The 22,813-nt window shown below is 41.3% G+C and overlaps 1 protein-coding gene across 4 annotated transcripts in view; it reads left to right on the top strand.

The window, feature by feature from the left end:
* The window catches only part of lrfn1 (leucine rich repeat and fibronectin type III domain containing 1), a 149,514-nt gene extending 131,067 nt beyond the window's left edge, over positions 1–18,447 (top strand). For 3 of the 4 annotated variants that reach the window (XM_046389431.1, XM_046389430.1, XM_046389432.1), the window contains 2 exons: positions 13,485–14,880; positions 17,096–18,447. In XM_046389431.1, the coding sequence (XP_046245387.1) occupies positions 13,505–14,880; positions 17,096–17,996 (2,277 nt within the window). In that variant the 5' untranslated portion in view covers positions 13,485–13,504 and the 3' untranslated portion in view covers positions 17,997–18,447. The remainder of the gene's footprint in view (positions 1–13,484; positions 14,881–17,095) is intronic. The other variant, XM_046389433.1, reaches the window with a different exon arrangement.
* The last annotated feature ends 4,366 nt before the right edge of the window (positions 18,448–22,813 follow it).

Below are 22,813 nucleotides of genomic sequence, written 5' to 3'. Positions count from 1 at the left end.
TTGAGAATTCGTTCAAATCCAAGGCAGCGGGTGTATTTACAAACCGTTTACCTGAACTGAGCGGGCGTCTGCGCTGATTATGGCAGTGGCACTCGTTCAGGAAATGTTGAATATGTAGAAACCGCTTGATGTAGGATTTCTGAATTACTTTCACGTTTTTCTCCAACAAGGAGGAACAACTCAAAAAAAAAAAAAAAGCACTTTGGGCTCAATCCCGCTGAATGTTCTCTGATGTCCTCATTTTTCAGGCTTAATTTGTTCCTAGCGTGATAGCTTTTGGACTGTGATTTGGTTCAGCGGCTAATTTATCAAATTTACTAATTAACTAGAGACGGACAATAAAGAGCAATTTCTGATAATGCCACCCCCATTAAATAGAATGTGAATTAATTATTTATGGTACAGCCACAAGCACAATGGCCCATAATGAACTTCCCCTAACTGGTGGTGAAGTCATTACATGTATAGTATGTCATGTTTCCTGTGTGTTAAAATTGACCAATAATTTCAACCAATAGATTTGAAACTTTCTTCACCTTTTTAGTTATACTGTAGTTACAGAAAATATATTTCCACTGTTGAAAATTGTACAAGTTAGACTGAAGCAGACAAGAGATGAGTTATTGTGAAGGCAAATGTCAGAAATGTTTTAATCAGTCTTATTTCAGTGATTTCTGTGAGACAATTTTACAGAGCAGTTAATTCATTTTTTTTTTGTAAATCTGACTTTTCATAATACAGAAAAGTAAAATGTTTCACAAGGATTCAGATGTATTAACTTTGTGCACGGAGATGGAAAAAAGAATGTATATTTAAAAAAATAATAATTATGTGAGTGATAGGAGACAGCTCAATATGCCTGTCGGTCTAATAACAGCCTTGACAGGTTTGGGACTCGCGACTCTCAAATTGTGGTGTGTGCTTGTCTACAGTCATCCTAAACATGTCATTCACATAATTGCTAATTATACCGATATGTCATGGATTTAATGCGTTGACCTGATTTCCCCAAATAACTATAATTGGAGACACAAATGGCAAATAAGGATCTCATTCACTCAGAAAATCGTGCATATCAGACTTTTTTAATCATGACTCCTGTTTGAACCTGACAGGTACGGCTTCTAAAAATGTAAACTCGGGTCTTCCTTTTAATTTTTCTTTTTTTTAAAACACATTTAACTTGAGATGTCAACGCTATTATGCATGTTGTTACCAATTTGTTAATTTAGCTTACGATGGGAATTTTTGAGGAAATTTTACGGAATCTTTCTGTAAAATTAAACTCTAAACTGTAAGATTAAACTCAAAAGACAAACAGCGTCACAGAGCAATGTTTTTAAGAGTGGGTCACCAGTTTGTTGGCGTCTCATGTACGTGCACGCAGACAGAATATAAGCAGGTCATCTGATTCGCAGTCTTGATAGTGGTTTCATGCCATACCACTGATCAATAGCGGCAAATGTGGCAAAGTGCAATCAAAGGCAAAGAAGAAGATGAGTATGTCTGTCGCCACCAGCGTGGTACCCAACAACATGATGAGAATCAAGGTTATTTGATGCCAACAGGTTTGGTTTGGTTTAGGCTCAAAAACTACTTGGTTAGTTTTAGGATAAGATCATGGTTTTAGGTAAGATAAGTGCCAGTGATTTGGAGACTGAGGCTCAATTCCTATGTGGAGCCTGAGTGCTTTATTGTGCAATGTTTACCTCAAACAGACATGCAAATCTACCAACCACATGACATTGCAGTCATCTGCATAATAATTAAGTGGTGTAGATGTGTTGTGGCCTTGAAACACCACCACAGCCTTGACTCAATATGACTTCTGTATGCAAAAACATGTAGGTTTCCAGTTCTTCCAAAAAATCGGCTCGGCAAATGTTTTATTAAGATTGAAAAACATATAGCATGTTTATCAGGCGGCGAGGACACATATCATAAATATTGGTGGGAAGCACTTAATGTAAACACGATAACTTAAGTTTGATCATTCCGGTTCTTTTCAGCCTGGCTTGTTTCTGTTTCCTGTTTGTGGCTACTGAACCGCCACCTTTGTTGCTGATATTTGGGCAGACAGCATGTTAAACAACGTGCCGTTTATCAAGCTGCACAAACCTCGTGCAGCTTTCCAAACAGACATGGTTTTTATGTGCATCTTTTCAAAAAGCTCACCTCAGAGTCTGACAGTTAAAGAAAGATATAAGACATCAGGAGCGGCCGTCTTGTATATCTGCATGGGGATCTGCGTCGTGCCACAATAGCCACTGTTATGGGAAGCACGTCAGGTTGAATAAACCAGAATTATAATTTTTTTAAAACTATAAGAAAACACCATCATGACAGTGCTTTTTCATAGTGTGCTCTAAACAAAAATAAAACAAGATTAGGATGATACACAACATGCAAATAAACAGATGCACATGCTAATCCGGTACGACAGCGGCTGGAGCACAGAACTCAGGTGTGGGACCATAACGACTGGTTCTTAGTGATAAAATGATGTGGCGGGAAGCAGTCAGTGCGCACTTTAATTCACTTCACTCTCTTGGTGCAAAGCAAGTTGTGGAGAAATCCACACCTCATGTGTGTTTGCTGCCCCACAGCCACTGTGTGTGTACTGACATTGCAAGGTGCTTTATTTGACGCAGTGACAGGATTAGAGAAGCTCAGATGCCCTGCAGTATATATGAATATGATACCTACAATATATGTCTGACAAAAGTTCTGCCTAAACCTGCTTTGCACAGGCTTTCCCATGAAGAGTGTCAAATTGAAGCCTTGCCGTCTATTATTTATGTGCACTGAGTGAATTGCGTGCAGTCATAGCTGCCTTGTTATGAGGTTGTAACACACACTCATAAGCATTACAGCCTTGAGTGAATTTGGGCCACTGTCTTCTATATCAATTAGAGCTGTGTGAGTTTCTCATTATTGCATCCAGTACCTCTTGTATTTATTCAAGTGAATCCCATCGGTAATAAATCTCAATTGTTTTTGTTAATTAAATGATACTGTATTCATAGAGCAGAAGGCGACACACTGGTTATTTACTTTGTGTTTGACTTAAGAAACTAAATGATGAATGGGATTGTCTACATTTAGTTAGATCTGGTTGGGAAGCAACATACCGCAGTAGTTTAACAAGACTGAGAGTCTCTTCGACTAACAGATCCGTCGGGCTGCGCTCAGGCACGGCGGTGCTACGAGCTAAATGCTAACATCAGCATGTTACTGTAAAGCAAGGGATGTCTGTCTGTCAAGAGATGAGATAAAATAAAATCAGTCGAGAGAAATAAGAGAGTCACACAAAAGTTGCTTCACATGGTGTGCTCGGAAAGTAGACGATGAAAACAAAGCTTAGAGAAGACCCCGAGTTTACTTTAAAGAAGCAGCAGGAGTGCTGGGGTAGGAAACTAAGCAATAAATGTACTGCTGTGGACCAGAGCAGCAGCAAAACACATTTTAGCGGCCTAAAAGAAGGCCCACCTCAAATCAATTTTAAGAGTAAGATGTATTACTCACTCCAAAGCCACCACACTCCAGTTTTCTAAATATGTGCACTGAGCGAATTGCATGCAGTCATAGATGCCTCATGAAGGTGGGGAAAACAACCCGCAAAACAACATGCGGTATGTTGAGTCAAGCTGCACAAGGCTCGAACAGCTTTCCAAAGAGTGATTAAACTCTGATTAAATTGCTCTGTGTGTCACAACAATCCTTTGGAATTTAAGGTCCAATATTTTTATGATCGGGCATTTGACAAACAGGGTTTTTAATGCTATTATCATTTACATCATGAGACAGCAGTGACATGGAAATTAGATGATGATTAGATAACTGAATAAAATACTGAAATATTCATCACAAAGTTGTTTTTTTTTTTTTACATATTTAGCCCATGCTGGATAAATTAATTGTTATGTTTATTGAGTAATTAAAAAATCATTTTAAAAATAATTGATAAATTATTAAATTAATAAAATAGTCGTCTAATCGACTGATGGCTGGTTATACCTGATGAGGCATAAACTAATTAGAGTTATAATCCTGACGTTTTAATGACCCTGCGTATTCATTGCGAAGTAGTTTGGATGAGCCCTCCTCAGTAAGAGTGCAAGCAGCAGTCGGCCCGCTCTGTGCAAAAGAGCTCAAAATGGAAACCTTAACGTGCTGACAGTCAGCTGGCGTCGTGCTTACCATGTCCGCCATCTTAGTTTAGCATGTTCACATGCTAACATTTGCTGAGGGTGGTGCGAATGTCCTTAACCAGAGCGTTGAAATGATTCAAAGATCACAAAAGTCAATACAATTCATCAGCGTCACTAGCTTGACAAAGACCGGGAGAACGGATGTGAAATTTCAACGCCTTCGTCGTTGAACACTGACTGGTCTGTGACAGTGTGCTTGTATGCATGTGTTGTTGAGTTTGAAGAAAATACAGATCTTTGCCTTATTGTAAATAATTTAAAGAAATTCCAATTTGTGACTCTACTGTGTGATTATCAGAAGGCCTGCATTGTTTGTTTCAGATCTGCTTCGTTTCAAACCCGGTTCCTTTGTTGTTGAACTGGCTGGTTAGTAATCCAACTTCGATACATAACAACAGCATATAATAATGTCAGATCAGTGGCTGCCTTGTAAAAGTAAATATGCCGCATTCCAACCAGAAATTATTTTAAGTTCAAGTTTTATCTCTGCAGTGTAAATTGGCTCTTCGCTGGAGTCTGCCGTGACAGTGAGGCACATAACAGGCATACATAATACCTTGCAAGGGTACATACAGAGCAGGATCAATGCAGCATATGAGCCCAGGGAGGAGGATTTGAAACCAATGGTGGATTCCTTAGCATCAGTGTAGCACAAAGCGGCACCACAAAGCGCCGATTCAAAGGGTATATTCAGCTCGTCTGCACAGAGAGAGGGGCATGGAGCCGTTGCGCCGAGGGACAAGAAGGCAAGATTAAAATAAAAGCAGCACATCGGTGAATAAAATAATACGTGCAGAGGACAAACAATGAGGAAATAACAAAACTGTCACCACACGGGAACACATGCGGACACGACGCGCAGAAGAGTCAGTCATGCTGCCACAGTATTTGGAAATCGCCAAATCTTGACACTGCATTTCAAAATAAGCCTAAAACAGAAATCCCAGAAGCTCTGTGTCATTCAGAATCACCGTCTGTCCTCGCGTTGTTCGCTAGCGGCTTTATCACAGCTCGTTTGCCTTTGCGTTTCTTTTCTTTAACAAACGTGTTTACTGTACTTCAGCGAAGTCTTGGAGGGTGTCGGTGAAACTGCTACATGGAGGAAAGACCAACAGCAGCACTGTGTATTTGTGGGGATACTTGTTGATGTGAGGATGTGCTGCCTCTTTAAAGAGCTCCAACAATGAGTCGGTTTAAGTTGAGCCTTTGCGATCACTGAGAATTAGTTTCTTATGTTTTAAAGTTAGTGAGAAATATTGGGCGCCCTTGGGTTAGTTTCACCTCATTAGCAGATTTTTCATATCATTCAGTGGTGGAAAATTAAAGTTGCTGGTACTTTATTTGAGTATTTTAAATTTACCCTACTTTGTACTTCTACTTCATTAGATTATAGAGAGAACTATAGTTCTTTTTACTTCAGTTATTTGGCAGCTGTCGTTACTAGTGACTTTGTAGAAAGAAAATAGAAGATGGGATGGAATATGCAATATGTTCATACAATCAATTAAAGCAGCTTAAATGCCTCAGTAATGACAACAACCCAAAAGTATGATCTAACACTGACAGAACTGCACAGTGACTACTTTAATGTGCATATTTCATGTTCATTTTTCCAATAACACTGAATCCCGCACTGTGACTTGTAACAGAGTATTTTCAAATTGTGACATTTCTACTTTTGTTCATCTCGATCACAAGTTATGTGTGAACCTTACTGTGTGAATGCAGGTTGAAATTCCAGCAGGCCAGCTTTCTCTCTGACTCCGAAGCTCTGCAAAACCCCTCACAGAAAATCTAAAATAGGCAAGTGGCCGTTGCAAATTGCAGGGCAAGGCGTTGTCCTATTTATTCTATTAATCATGACAGCTAACAGATGGAATCCAATCAGAGGGTTTTTTTTTTTTTTTTTAGCTCAGTTGTGGAGGCAATTTGTGCAAAAGTGGATTGACTGGAATAACATCATATCTAATAATTCTATTATGCATCATATGGTACTTGTGATTAATGACACTGTTCCAATGAAGAATCCACTGGATGCACAGTAATTGGCATTCTGTGCAGAAACGCAGCATGTGCAGCTGTGATGTTTAAAAGGCAGGAAACAATCACTTCACATGGAAAAAGCAGATTCACGTGAATCAAGGTCATTTTCCCTTTGACTATTTTTATAGCGGTCTGACATGTTTAGGGAGCGTTACAGAGCGTGTTTGTTTGTGAAGATTGACTGATGTAAAGAAATTCTGAAGGAAATGGTGAGTCACACCGCAAGTGCTGAAATCATTAGTCAGTTATTCAAGTTTGTTACCAATTAATCATTTGAATTATTTTTGAAGCCAAATGCCAGAAATTCTCTCAGCTCAGCCTGCGTGGTGTGAGGAAAATCTGCTGATGTGCAGTAACATTATTCAGTATTAGGATGGCAATATGACTCATACTGTGTCCATATTAGCTCTTTACTCCTTCCTCAGTCCCCACAAAACTGAATGCCAGTTAATCTGAGTAATCTGGGTAATTAACATTAAACCAGGGCTTTATCTGATTGGCCAGTGGGTGTGAATGCATGGCTCATGTATCCTGGGCGCCATCGAATAGGTCACATGTCCTGTAAATAAAATAATTTTTGTTACACGTCACATTTCGGGCAGTCGCGACATGAACGTGCGCGGTGGCGACGGAAATACGACTTATCGGTCAGCATTAGCTTTAGCTTCTCAAATGTGAATATTTACTGCTTTTCCTAGTCTTCTGTAACGGTAACTTGGTTAATTTTGGACTGCTGTTCAGAGAAAACAAACAAAACAAATATTTGAAATTAAGACTTAAATTAGGATATGTTTTTTCTTAGGATCAAATGATAAAGGGAGAAAGTAATCCTAATATAAATTTGACCAAATTTCAGAGCGCGCATACCAATTGTCACTTTTCAATTAACGGGTAATATTTCGCTTGTTATTTTAACTTTAATTTTTAAAAACATATTTACTTGTATTGTAGTAATTTGTAACTGTGGCAGCAGCGATTGAGAGTTGATTATGTTTGAGGGGGGGTATTTAGATTAAAAAGAACAGGTAGCAGGTAAAGTGCAAGTGTTTAATCAGCGAGTGATGTCCGTGACTTTACTTGCTCAGCATCAGTCTAATCCGAATTTCCTCTGTCTTGTTTACAGAACAATCTCTTACAATTAAAGTTTATGGAGCCGCAGTGGGTTTGTGCTTCTCAATTCTTCCTCATTCAAAGTTTTAAATGGAATGTAATTGAGAAGACCGTCTTTGCATGCACACATAATTATAATATGCAAATCCCCCCCCCCAATCGCATCTTGATGAGGTGCGACCACAAATCCCCAGGGCTGCCGAGTCTCGGTTTAGGTGTCCACTGGTGGAGACAGAGCTGACTCCAATGAACTTGGGCTGTCAATAATTATGCTAGCATCCTGACAAGAGTCGCACAAGGGCAGCTAGCAGTTCACCGCCTGCACCGTCTAATTGGCGTTTTATGGTTCCCTGACAAAGTCGTGTCCAGAAAATATCCTTACAGTCCACCAGCTCTGGACAGATGTTTTTTCTGAGGGAAGGACAGACATTGGCATTGTTTGTATTCAGTCACTGTTTTCAATGTCACATTCAAAATATGCTTTGGCTTCATTTAACTTAAACTGCAGCTGTAATGCATTGCTAATGATTATTTGTATTATTAAACTCCTGATCATTATTTGATCAAGCAATAATTAACCAACGATTGTTTGGTCTTTAAAAAGTCTTAATGGTCTTACCTTTCAGGAGCATAGTTGGCGTATTCATATTGCTTTTTTTGTCTCATACTCATTAAATTAATTAATCAAAATACCCAAATGATACATCCTCTGATTCGAGTTTTGGGACTTTGATAATTAGATATTCTTACATACTTTTTAACAGGAATGAGTTTGTAGTTTTGGATGATTGGATGTGTTGTTTTTAGGGAAGGCACTCCAAATTTCCTGTTTTTGTACTCTCTACTGTTCAGCGTCCTCTGAAGGGAAGCAACCGTCACCACGTCATGATGTCAAGATTACAACAACGTGGGCCATATTTCATTTTGAGTGAAGATATGATGGCAAATGTCCTGTACACTCATTTACAGGACATTTATGTAAGAGACACCATTTGAAGTCTGTATTTCTTTTCTTCTTTTGTTTGTTTTTTTTCTTAAACTGGGGGTGTGTGCTTGGCTCATGTGGCAGCTCTGTGATTTGTGAGATCTGAGTTGAATTTATAAAGCCCTTACTTCTTTCTGGTTATTTAATTATGAGAATATCCTGGAGAATTCATGGATGCCCTAATTAAAATTTCCAGTGCGATATGGATGTAACTGAGAAGGTGAAAAAGCTGGGGGGTTTCTAGTTTATAAAAGACAGACTTTGGATTTCATGGATTTTCTGACTTTTGACCGGAGTTGCATTATGAAATTTATTATCATCCTTGCAGCTGTGTGTCCTGTCATGTGTGTCATGTGTTAACCAGCTGCTCTGCGTTAAGAATGCAGCAGCAGGAAGGTGTTTGACAGTCAGAAATACAACGAGCTGTGTGACGCGGTGTTTCAGCTTTCATTTGAGTCCTGCTGCATTCTTAACACTGTTCTCTAAGCTCTTCCTCTGGGCGGCCGATTATTTAAGAAATTGCTTTTGTGTCCTCTTTTATCTGAGCTCTGTTTTTGAATTTGTGAGTCAGCCAGTACACAAACTTATACATCTGACCCTCAAAACTAAGCTAATTTATTCTTATCTTACTTTTCTCTCCTGGGCTCTTCCTGCTTCCTTCCTGCTTCAGTGGCGTGTGTTTTCCTGTATGTTAATGCGTACATACATGGATGTGTAGCTGTTTTGTTTCTGTATGTATTCTCTTGTGTTTGCATGTGGGCGGCCGTGCGTTGCTCGTGCTATCACATGTACATGCCTCGTGCAGAACTGTGCTTATATGTAAATATGATAAGAGAATGGTGTCTTTATTTTTTTATTTTTTATTTTTTTTAAGATAACATTTCAAAACCAATAATTTTTGTTTTGATGGATTGGGATAAGCTAATTAATTGATAATAATTAACTGATAATAATGCAACAAAGCAATTAACCTTTGTTGCAAGAACTTGCAGCTGCACCCAGTCATTATTTTCATCACTGAATTGAATTCATGAATTCTTTCAGTTAGAATGTCACAATTTTCTGTCTTTATGTCTACAATAATATTCTGTTAACAATTATGTAATTTAAAATGCAGCAAATCCACATATTTGAAAAGCTGGAAGCAAAAGGCAGCATTTTTACTTGATAAATGACTTCAGCAATGAATCGCTTATCAGAATTGTTAATGATTGATTCATCTGTCAACTGACTGATTGATTTATTGGCTAAACATTTCAGCTCTAGTTGCTATCACCCCCTTTTTCTTTTTTACCAGGTCTTTTCTGGTGTCAGAGATAAGATTACTGTCACCACACAGCCAGAAGCAGAAAAATGTACAACCTTTATTCAGGATAAACAATTCAGTCAAGGTCTGAATGGGCCCCATGGGACAGCGGGCCCCCACACAGGACGGTGAAGGACAGCCCCACCCTCCACCCATAAAAGAAAACTAAACACACCCACCACAAGCAGCTGTGGTCGTCTTATATCTCTCAGAATCCAAATGCATAGTAATCAACAAGTTGGCTGACTCCGAGCGACTGAAGCGACCTCACATCAGTACGTAACTGCCGTCTCCGACAGAAACACTGGAAGTCACAAACAGCACACACTCCGACTCCCGCTGCCTTTGAATAAGCGGCTTGTTATCTCACACAACCTCCAGCATTTAAATTACCTTTTTTTTCTTTTTTAATTATTATTCATGCTTGTTTTCCCACCCACTCAAACACACCTCTTCTACAGAGGAGAGTCATCAGGCGTTAGGGTCCACAGGGAGAGCTACTTAGCTGTCAAATATATATGATATCCATCTCAAGCTGTCATTAAATCAAAATGTAAAAAAAAAAAAAACTTCATCTAGAATTTTATATTCTCAGATGTTTAGTATTAAATATAAATAAATATATTAGGGAATTAATGATGTTGACTTTTTCTACGACTTACTGTTCTGCAAAATGATTCCCAGGATTATTCAGCCCCACTAAAATGTAATGAAATATAATAAAAAGTGTGTTTCTGCAGGACTGCGGGGGTGGGGGTGGGGGTTTCAACTGTTCAGACTCACAGTAATGCAGCCTTTTGTAGCCAACGGCAGCAAAAGGAAACTGGATGGATTTTCAGCTGTGGGATGAAACCACGTTTAGAAAACTTGAACCTCACATTGAATGTCAGGTTCACTGCTGGGGGGGCAGCTTACAGGGAGGGTCCACATCTTCAAATACAAAAAATCTGCTCACTAGATTCATAGTAAACATGGATCAAAGTTAACTTAACTTAAATAAGTTTCTCTAAAGATTTCTCACAGCTCCATATGTTTCAAGGTGTATACGCATGCATAAATCTACACATTTCAGTCCAAGTGAATTCACAGTCAAAGCAATTTCCTGCAGAGAGGTTTTGCTCCTGCATGACCGGACACAAAAACAAATCTCCAGTTCACCTTATGTCCTCTCCTGTTGTCTGCATATCGATTTGGCAGCCACCGCTAATATGAAGCAATAAAACACAAGTAGAAATGTGAGGCGGAGCTGCCCTTTTCTTTTAATTCCACTCGGCCATTCACACATCTGTTCACGTCCCTCAGCCCGCCCTCAGCACCCATTAAGAATGAAGCCTTGCTTTTCGGGCAGCTCAAAATCATCTTAATGCAATTCAAAGACCTACATTCTACACCAAAGTTGCCGTGGCAACCAAGCACCCCCCCCCCCTCTCCCCTCCCTCACCCAGAGATGCTGAAAGATCAATAGAGTATCCTCGACGGTGTGGCAGGAAATGCTCTGGCACAGATGGTCCTCTGAGGAGCTGTGAGCTTTGTGGCCTAGTTAGTATCTGAAAACTAACACAATCAAGCGAGGTCACAATTATATTGAAATGTAACAAACTTGGGCAACAGTAATAAATTAAATCTGAGCCAAAGACCAAGTTGAAATCGACTCACCGGCTCTTACAGGGGAGCCTATTTGAAAGAAAGTGTGACCTGCTCTGCTGTAGCCTACTTTTTGTTTTAGCTTTCCCAGCGCTTTATTTTTATTTATTTAATTTTTTTTTTTTTTTTTTTAAAAAGGAAATCTGAGGAATTAATTTAGACAAGGCAGGAGCACTCTGCTGCCAACAATCTAGGAGCGGTGCTAAATGAATAAATTCCCTCTGGGGTGGAGGGTGGAGGGGTTGGAAATTTTCTCACACAGTGTACCACCTAGTGAGTTTTTTTGCATGTGAAAATGGTTTATCATGTGTATTCTTTGTTGAATAAATTGCACAGGGGAGATGTTTTCCAATTTCAAACAGTCAAGGTGATTCCATTTCACAGACGGAGGTTATGGCTAAGCCTGTAGAGTCGGGACAGAGAGGGGAGGGAAGTGTAAACACCAACCAAGCAAAGGTTCGGGTCCAATGTCTTCTTTAAATACAGTCGAATAGTCTCCTAAAATGTAGTAGAAGTATAAGTAATGCAAGCAATAGTGTTGAGTAAATTTTATCAACAACATTTGAGAAACTATCCCACTGGTTTGAACTTCAGGCTTCAAGCTGTTCCACTTCCTTCTGAAAATGGCATCAGACAAACCCAGATTTTAATGAGAGCTCTGATTGGACAGCAGAATTTCATAGTTAACGAGGTGCCCTGTTGTCTGTCAGATCGTAGCCAACCGGCAGTGTGAGTGTGTGTGTGTGTGTGTGTGTGTGTGTAAAATGACAGCAATGAACTCACAATTTCTCCCTTTCTCACACTGTCTTGAACATGCATAACAGCTCAGACCCGCCTTTGTTCTGTCGCAGGCATGGCTGAAAACAGTCTTCGCGCAAAACATATGAATAAGGCAGAGAGCCTGGCGTGTGCTCTGTTTCTGCTTTGAAATATGACATGTGGCATTTAAAAATATTCCAGCCGCTTTTAAATCAAATTTAATTTAGGTCTGCTGGTAGTCTGACAATTAGATGCTTTTGCTTTGGGGCCAATAAGGGGACAGAATCGCTGGTGTTAAAGACGTCAGCACCACCTCAACATGGTGGAACATAGACGAAGAGGCTCTAAAATTAGTCACGACAAATTGGATGAAGCATCAAAAAAAAAAAAAATTGGTGAAAAACAGACACCATTTGTGTTTAAAATCCACAGCCAGCCTTTCCGGTTTTAAGTCGAGTAATTGTGCTGGACCTCTGAAACAGAGACATCGCTGTAGATTGACAAAATTGATCCAGTGTCACCCTGTAGAGTTGGATGGGAATAAGTTGTCATCGGTGTACTTTGTCGGTGTTAACAGGCTCTCACATCAGCGGTAAAGTTTAAGGCGTTAACAATCAAAATGGATGCCAAAGAAGGTAAAATCAGTGATAATGCAGCATCACCATTTGGGGTTCCAGCGAGGTCTCTTATGGTTATTATAAGGATCACTTCTCACTCCTGTCACCACAGGCGTGTTCTCTCCGAGACTGAAATCAATACCTTTAAATGGGAATCAGAGAATCAGAACATCCTCAGCGCCTCCGTCAGACGGACTGGAAAACAAGATGTACTCCTGCCGCCTTCGCCTTTAATTTTGTTGCCCTGATATACATGACAGGTTTCTGTCTAATGCTGCTGCACAACTCGGAAGCATAGGGAGAGCAGGAGAGCATGAAAAGGTCATAAAAAAATCCATGAGCATTGTAGACAAGTGCCCTTTTCTACCTTTAATTCTCCATCCTGATGTGGATTTCAAAGAGAGAAAAACACACAAGCCTTAGCCTATATGATGGAAATGTACATGGCGTATAGTTACCTAATATAGAAAAACTGTCTTATTATCATTCAAGAAATTACATGGTTCAGCGGTGATGTAGCCTGGTGGTACAAAAACATTCTGTTATTTCCATTAAAAGGCTGCAGAGACATGAGCCGCTGACACAGTTGGTGCAGCCTTTCATCATCCCGGGTGCCATTATTTTTAAAAAAAAAAAAAAAACAACAAAAAAACTTCCATTTCATTTTGTGATTGATACCTTGCTGGCAGTCGCAGCAAATCTTAGTCAGCCTCTGGTTTTTGCAGCATGCTCTCATAAAGACTCATTCAAAAGATCTGAATTTTTGTGACAAAGCGTCTCTCATTTATTTATTTTTTTTTCTTGTACAGGACCTGGAAACTGATCAACTATGGAGCGGCTGGTTGTGTGTGTGCTGCTGTGTGCCGCTCTGGTGAAGGGCTACAGCTGCCCCGGCCGCTGCATCTGCCAGCACCTCTCTCCTACTCTGACTCTGCTCTGTGCTAAGACTGGTTTGTTGTTCGTGCCCCCCACCATCGACCGCAAGACCGTCGAGCTGCGACTCACCGACAACTTCATCACCATCATCCGCAGGAAAGACTTTTTCAACATGACCAGTTTGGTCCACCTCACGCTGTCACGTAACACCATCAGCCAGATCACCCCGCACGCCTTTGTCGGCCTGCGATCCCTGCGGGCGCTCCACATGGACGGCAACCGCCTCAGCGTGATAAAGAACGACCACTTCAAAGGCCTCATCAACCTGCGACACCTCATCCTCGGAAACAATCAGATCCACCAGGTGGCCGCCGCCTCCTTTGATGAGTTTGTTTCCACCATAGAGGACTTGGATCTTTCCAATAACAACCTGCGCACGCTTCCCTGGGAAGCCATAGCCAGGATGACCAACATAAACACGCTCACGCTGGACCACAATCTGATCGACCACATTGGAGCGGGGACTTTTACACTGCTCACCAAGCTGGTCCGCCTCGACATGACCTCCAACAGGCTGCAGAAGCTGCCGCCAGATAGCCTGTTCCAGCACGCACAGGTGCTGTCCGACGCCAAGGGCTCCAGCTCCTCCACCCTGGCCGTGAGCTTTGGTGGAAACCCTCTTCATTGTAACTGTGAGCTGCTGTGGCTCCGCAGGCTCACAAGAGAGGATGATCTGGAGACCTGTGCTTCACCAGAGCATCTCATGGATAAGTATTTCTGGTCCATCCAAGAGGAGGAGTTTATCTGTGAGCCTCCGCTGATCACCAAACACATTTCAACTAAACCGTTTGTGATGGAAGGCCAGGGGGTGACTCTCAAATGCAAAGCCGTGGGTGATCCAGAGCCAGATATACACTGGAGGTCACCTGACGGCAAGCTGGTGCACAATAACTCCCGCACCATCCTGTATGAAAATGGCACCCTTGATATTCTCATCACCACTCTGAAGGACAGCGGGGCATTTAATTGTGTGGCGTCCAATGCCGCAGGCATCGCCACAGCTGCTGTTGAGATCAACATGATCCCCTTACCCTTGTTTGTTAACAACACAGGCCACATGCGTGAGGACCCCGGCCTCTCAGACATCACAACCTCCTCCAAATCTGGCAATGACACCAAGGGCTACGACAAGCAGGACAGGAGGGTGATGGTCACCGAGCTGACCTCTTCCTCCGCCGTGATCCGCTGGCCGTCTGAGCGCCACATCCCCGGCATCAGGATGTACCAGATTCAGTACAACAGCACAGTGGATGATACTTTAGTGTACAGGTAAGCCATGGTGGAGGGGCTGGCTGGATGGAGGGGAGGAGGCGGTGGTAGAGCAGGGACGTGAGGAAAGGTGAGACATCTGGAGGTACCATCTGCTGAATGACACAACGGTACAGAATGTCAGATTGACAGATCCCAAAGATGCAAAATGATTAAGTCTGTCCAGAAATAAACAGAACTCCTATAGTGTAATCTGATGGATAAACTGAGGAAGAATATTTTTCCATAAATTAAAATGCATCATAGTCCATCATAGTATGCATATCCTGTACAGTAAACTTATATTATTTACAGATTCAGTCAGCAGTTCATCTCTGGTATTTGAGTTGATTTTTGCGATGAGCTGAACAGACTCCAGTCTGTTCAGCTAAAGGATTAAACGGCCTTTTCACAATCAATAACATAAAATATGATAATAAACAGTATCACGAGGGCCAAGTGCTTCACTGCATGTAACTGTTTGTATCATTAGCAAGTGTCTGGATTAATTGGCTGAAACACAGAGTGTTATTAGATGCGGTTGTCTAATGATAGGCTTGGTTGCAGAGGTGGAATCATTTACTTACTGTAGGTGAAGTACCAACAGCACACTGTAAGTATTATTGTATTGCTAAGTATTGTTAGCAAAATGCACCTGAAGTATCCAAAGATAAAGTATTTATTCAGCAATAAAACTGCCCCATGATACATGATTTGTAACACTGATATGTCAGTGTCTAAGCAGAATTTTACTGATGCAGCTTTTGCACACTGAAATAGTTTTAACTACTTTATTCAGTTTGGTAGTAAACTCCTGTTAAAACCCCAAACCTCCATAGAGTCACAGAATAAATCTGTGATTGGAAAGAAAAGAAGAAAAAGTTCAAAGGTTTGCATTAATTTTTCATGTTTCTTTCTAATCTCTACTTTATTTGTGAAATATTGGATAATTTCATCTTTTTGGGCCTTAGACAGTTATTTATATGAATCTGAGACGTTTAGAGGGGAAATCTTCTTTGGTGGAGCTGTTGGCTCAAACCAAAATGGTTAGAAACCAGTGGTTTAATTTTTAAGAATAATGTATTATATTTTATAAGATGATCATTTTTAGTGTAAATGTGTACAAAATCTGAAAAACAGTTAACTGTATCTGTGAATTCCAACTAGCCTACAGTAGCAGGAGTATTAAAGTATCATAAAATTGTACTTAAGTATTTTCCAGTACTGCTTAGTGGCATAAGAAGAGGAATACTCTACAAGCACAAGGTGTTTATATTGTATAAGTTAAGCTGCAGTGTGTGATACATAAAGCGCAGCTGTAGACAAAAATGGCAAAAATCAGTGCGCAGCGTTACACTTAAAAAACTCTGAGTGGTTCTGCAAAATGAGCTCACTCACTTCTAAAACATAACAACACAACCTATTAAAATACTGTTTTAAATAGGAGAGTTGGTTTGATGCGTTTCTTATGCAAAAATGTGATGCACATGAACGGAATCTGGTGTGTTGAGAAGTGTTTCTGGATTTATGCATTCATGGAGCGAGTTAATAATAGTGGTTGGCTTTTCTTTTTTTTTTATCAGATATAATGAGTCGCTCTCCTGTATAATTTTCTCATCCAGTTTAGACATGGAGCTGAGTGTTGTTTTGTCTTTAGGTGGTACATTATTACCTACAAATGATAACCATCAAAGCCCCCCTTTGGGGAAAAGGAACAAGCTTCTAATTATATTAACGCCAATGTTGACCTGAAGACAATGCCTTTCTCTGACGTATTTAGAGTCGTGTAATGATGCGGTTGCCAACAAAATGCGACCTCAGGTATTCACACATCAAAACTGCCTTCACATCATGCGTCACTTGTCCTGCAGCCCGCAGCTGTTGTGGCATATTCTTTAGACAGTGAGCCTCCTCTGCCTTGTTTATCACCTTGTAGTTTATCTTTGCTGTCATTTCTTACTCAAACCCAGAAGAGCAACTTCTTACCGCTATTTTATAATATAGCATATTCTCTCATAAGTCAGCTTCAATGAAGTGTTGTGCTTTTTATGTTTGTCTACCGCAATGAGTGATATTTAGTGCTCGAGCCCTGATGGCCCTGTTGTGTTTTTGTTGCGTGAAACTGACACCTTTGTGTGATTGAATGCACCTTATGCAAATCAGTAAATGTGGGTGTTGTAATTCTGATGATTAATGGTCTACATCCTCACCGTTGCACGGTTTCTTTTCTCTGCAGAATGATCCCATCCACCAGCAAGAACTTCTTAATCAATGATCTGGCCGCAGGCCGCGAGTATGACCTTTGTGTGCTGGCGGTTTACGATGACGGCATCACATCGTTAACGGCCACACGTGTCGTTGGCTGTGTGCAGTTCCACACCGCCAGTGAGGTCAGCCAGTGCCGCTTCATGCACAGCCAGTTCCTGGGAGGCACTATGATCATCATTATTGGTGGTATAATTGTTGCTTCAGTGCTGGTTTTCATTATCATCCTGATGATCCGTTACAAGGCCTACAGCAGCCCAGAGGACAGCAAGACCAAGGTCAGCTCCAGCATGCACTCCCAGACCAATGGCAGCCAGCAGCGGCTCCAGCGCTCCGCCTCCAAGCAGCCCTCTGATGAGGGCCAGCGTGAAGCCCAGGCGTCCAAAGAATGCATGGCGCTGGTGCTGGGGGGCGAGAGCGAGAAGAGGGAGGATCCAGCAGCCACCACCGCCATCCTGGAAGTGGAGCTGCCTCCTCTGACTGTAGACAAAATGAAGAGAAGAACCAGCCTGGATGCACAGCGCTCTGGCCCGCCATCTGAGGACACGCAGACGGACAGTAGCCTGACGGGCTCCACCATGTCCCTGTGTCTCATAGGACCCAACGCTGGCACCAAGGAGGCTCCCAGGCTCAAGGACAAGAAAAGTGCCCTGGCCAACATGGGATTGCTCCCTAATGAGCTGGCACGAACTAGGCACAGATTCTCTTTTGACGGAGGGGATTACTCCATATTTCAGAGTCACAGTTACCCACGCAGAGCGAGGACGAGGTGGCACAAGTCCACCAACCAGCTCAACATGGAGTCGTCGCCGCTCGCCAACAGGAGAGTTACGTTCAGCAGCACTGAGTGGATGCTCGAGAGCACAGTCTGAGGAAAAACAGTGTAGCCGGAGGGAAATTAAAACTGGCTCAAACACACACGTGTAAAAACACAGAAATGTCCACATGCCATATAACGTAACATTTGCTTCTCTTGCGCACAGCAGATGATGAACACAAGCACATTTACTTACACATGCAAACTTTCTGTGAGTTGCTGGAGAAGAACGCAGTCTCCTTTCATCATGCCTCCCCATCACACTCCCAGAGAGGTTTGTTGGCCATGTCCTTTCTTTACGCAGCGGTGCCTTATTCTGAAAAATGTACGAATGGAGGATGCTGCTCACTGTAGTCATAAACCTTCCTCTCTGTCATCGCTTCCCAGTCCTGATAACGGGAAGCGTTTCTTTGGATTTTTATTTTTCTCCTTTTTCTGTGACATGCCAAGGGAGTGTGGCGTTTGGATGTGACTGTTTAATTGTTTTGAAAAGAAAAAAAAAACCCACAAAAAACAAACTACATCATAACTGTAAAGTGAAACATCCAGGTATCCTGTTATGTCAATCATGTTTTGGGTTCTTTCAAAAAGGAAAAAAAAAAAAAAAAAACTTGCACAGAAGACACGAGATACAAGGACAAGTATCACCACCAGTCTATACAATAATATTAATTTTAAAAAAGAAAAGAACAGGATTTTACACATGCCGATTTCTAATGATAGAATAGCGAGGATGGACCCGGAAACCATGTGTGGATTCCTCCTCGACGGTCGGACTGTATGATGTTGAATAGGTATTGTTCCAGATGTGACTGTATATTAATCAGTACCGTATCTGGCTGGTCTAGATAAAAACACAACAAATGAAAAAGGCATATATAAGTATATTAAAACATTGGTGTATGTGTACTAACTATGTAAAGTAAGTAAGTCATATGTCACATGACTTTTTACAAAGCATTTGGGTGTTGGCTGCAAGTTTTTACATTAAAAACCTGTGTCATCACACCTCTCCCTATTTAGTATGTCAAAGTTTGGACCATTTATCCCCCTCACGAAGGGTATTAAATTTTTTTGTGTGAGTTAACTGTATCCATGGCGTCTCCTCCTCCTTCTTCTTCGTCTTCTTCTTCTTGTGCTTTAGGAGAAGCAGTATGTGTCCACTGCGAGGGTGGGGGGGGGATACGCTTGCATTGATAAATATTTAATTCCTGAGTACTATTTATAAGGCTTCTGTGAAAGCTGCACAAAGCGCACGGAGCAGAGTGGGGGGCGTGGGACGACGAGGGACGTGATAACTGGACGTGATGCTGAATTCAAATACGACCAGCTGTTATCGACAAGGGTGTAAGATCTGTCGCCCCCACTAGGGGGAGACAAAGAGCCGCTCCCAGCAACTTTCAGACTGCAGTGAGGGCGCTTAAACATCCTAATTATCAGCAAGCCTGTGTAGCATCCTGCTACACAGCTGCTAAGGTTCAGCTGTTTCTCCAGCAGACTGGAAACATTTTTTTTTAGCTCTTATAAGCAGCACTGTATGTAAACACTTAATAAATGGCTTACTACACATTAGAATGTGGTTACAAGCAGAGATAAGGGCATATTTAACTGTTTAGCAATGTATTTGTCAACATTTGTTATTTATATATTTTGTGAAGCATCTATGAATCGTTCATTCACCAGATGCTTCATAAACGGAGTCATAGTTGTTGACAGATTGATGAATAAACTCTTAAAAATGGACTTATATCTGCTTACGCTGCATATAATGCTGGACACGAGGGTTGAAATAAGGTAAAATGTCATCGGGAAGAGACGCGATCGGGGTGGATGAGAGAGATATTTGTTTGCCACTACAGAAACCACCCTCTCGTTGTGATTACACTGCCTCAGGACGTGCTGAGATGAAACGGAGCTGCGTGGACCGCAAAGAGATAAAACATGGAACAGAGAGAAATAAGTCACACTGGAGGTTTTCAATCCTCTCAAATCTCATGTTTGCATCCCGGGGAGAGAATGGAGTCCACAAACAGGGTCATTCCCCCCCCCCCCCATCACACTTGCCCTGTTACAGCCAAAACACTGTCACATTTTACAAAGCCTGAATTACTGACTTTTTATTTATTTTTCAGCTAGAGGAAGATTTAAGTTTAGGGCTGTCATTTCGCGGTGCAAAACAAATTTTTCAACCCTTGTCCTCCATGTCCTCATGAACTGCTGATTATTTGGAAAAGTGGTGCTGACCATTTCTCACAGCAGGAGAGGAATTTCTGTCAGCTCCTATCTGCAACCGTTATTCAACACGAGATCTGCTCAGGCAGGAGGACACTGAGATCCAGTCTTCCAAATTGGCCAGGGCAGCCTAACTAGCAAACACTGGGAGTAGAGCGAAGTGTGTTGTGTCTCATCAGCAGTTCTGAGTGACTGCCAAAAAAAAAAAAAAAAAAAATGTGCCTCGACTTGGTGAAGGTGAGTTTTTTTCACTGAAGATCCCATTTTAAGTTTAATGCATAGTAATGTGTTCTTGAAAAGTCCAATTTGAACATGCTCAGTACGTGTAAAGTTTAAAGCCTTATCCATGCCAACCATGCAGTCTGCGCCGCAAACCAAACTCCAAATGTGCTGAAGCTCAGACGCTGAAATTTGTATTGATGTTATTGGTGATCTTATCATCAGTGCAACAACAACAACAACAAAAACACCTGCAAACCGACTCCAGACAGTAATGGAAGTGGGACTCTTGCGTTGCCCGTCTTCCTATAGCTTTGATTTTTGTGTAACTAGACTCATTTTTTTCTGTTTTAACTCTTGTCTATTTTTTTTTCAGCAAATATTGCATGCCTCTCATAAATGGAGTAAATAAATCACTTCATATACACAGTTTTGCGGAGAGACTGTGAGGCAGTTGCCATGTTTTGCATAGTAACTCTTAATTTAGCATGTCAGCGTGAAAAACAAGTTCTTTCACCCTCAGGATGAATTGTAATTCATGAACTACAGCCAACAGTGGGGTCAACGTCCACGTGTGGACCAAATTTCGAGGAAATACAGCATTTGTTTAACTCAAAACCAAATGCTAGCCTGGTGGTGGTGTTGGAGGAAAAACCAAAACTCATTAGGATTCATCCTCTGGGTGCCATGAACATCTGCAGAAAACTTCCTGTCCTCGTAGATGTTGAAATATTTCAGCCTGGGCCAAACTGGTGTTTGTTTTGTGGGACAACACTGCAAAGAGTTGCATCCTGTATTGAGGAGCAGCTTTTTTGACAAGCTACAGTATTTATTTCTTTATTTATTTATTGCTTATACATGACGTAGCATTTTCTTAATGAGCTAGCTTGACTGTATATATTCAGCTATAAAACACGCTCAATTTTGCATTGTGCCCCTCTGGCCAAATGCTTATTAACCTTGACATTATGTTTTAAAAAGCCGAATTTTGTTTTGCTTTCTTCCAGTTCCAAGTTTCGGGCGGCTGCAGCTGCAGCCAGCGCGGCCCACTCTGTGCTGCTGAGAGACAACACTTAGCCTATTGACACAGACTGGGAAAAGTGCTTCAGGCTTTAAGTACACACACACACACACACACACTTTCAAAATGGTTTACCAAACATTTCCTTCAGCATCAGATAATCTAAAAATACCGACATGGTTCTGGCCTACTTGTTGAGTAAAGTCAAACGCAGTCTGACAAGAGCGATAGGAGAAAGTGACCAGCGGCGCACAACGTGACGTTAATGTGGTTTGAATGGTGCTGTGTGACGTGACTGGTTGTGTTAACTTTTTATGTTTTTTTAAAATCTTTTTCTCAGGCATTTAAATTCAGCCCAAGCGCTACCTTACATCAACAACCAGGACTTGTGAGCGGAGGAGGGGGGATGGAGGGAAACCTGCTGCTCCTCAGCGCACAGCCGAACCACTGAGTGCTCTTTGACTTGCAGTGCAGTCAAAGAGCACTTCGGCAAATCACTAAAGTACTTCACTTTGATCGCGAGTTGCTGCTTATTCAGGTGCATCTCCTGCATCATAATAAGCCTGCAGCATGTTCAAACCGGAACAGGGCCGCGGCGAGGTCTTTGATCCGCGGTGCCCAGTGGCGACGGAGCTGCCCTCCACGTTTTTTCCTTTTTTAAACAGCCTGGCGAATTCAAAAAGGGAACAAAAAAAAACACACCAACACACACAAATCTGAAATGTAAGTCCTCTTAACGTATGAGTTGAGATGAACACCGTCACCTCGTTACGTGGCTGCACGAAGCCTCCAAACACGTGGCGGTGAGCTACACGGACGGGCGGGAAAAGTTCAGTGTGTCAAGGAGTCACATTTAAAGACATGCGATACGTAACAAAACCCGTTTCAGTCGAAGGATGAGGCTGGCGATGTTCTCCTGGTGCGTTTTTGTTCTGTAGGAAAACTATTTTCACTTTCTAAACTCAGCAAGCCCCTTCCCAGGGTTATAACTGATGATATAAAGTTTTATCTTAGATAAAACTGCAACAGCCTCCCCACAGCATGTCAAAAGAAGAGCTAAATGGGAGCAGTTTGTTTAATCATTGCGTATCTTAATGGATCCTTTAATGTGTGCCACCAATATTCACGTTAATAAACCCTAATTGTTATCATCTGCATATACAGATCTTTTTTTTAACTGCTGCAAAGGTTAAAAAGAAAAACAAAACAAAACATATAGATGGATACATTTGAGATGAAAAAATCATAAATATTCTCCTGTGCTCTTCAGAAGAAATCAGACCTTGTTCAGTTAAAAAGTAAAATTATAATAACGTGTACAGTCGCTAAACTAAAAGGCTTTGGCTGTTGGTTTTTGTCTTTCAAAAGGATTTGTTGACAAATACAGAATATCACCAGAC

This window comes from Scatophagus argus, chromosome 5 (assembly GCF_020382885.2).
Source record: "Scatophagus argus isolate fScaArg1 chromosome 5, fScaArg1.pri, whole genome shotgun sequence".
Lineage (NCBI taxonomy): Eukaryota > Metazoa > Chordata > Actinopteri > Scatophagidae > Scatophagus > Scatophagus argus.
This window is presented reverse-complemented; position numbering and strand designations above follow the sequence as displayed.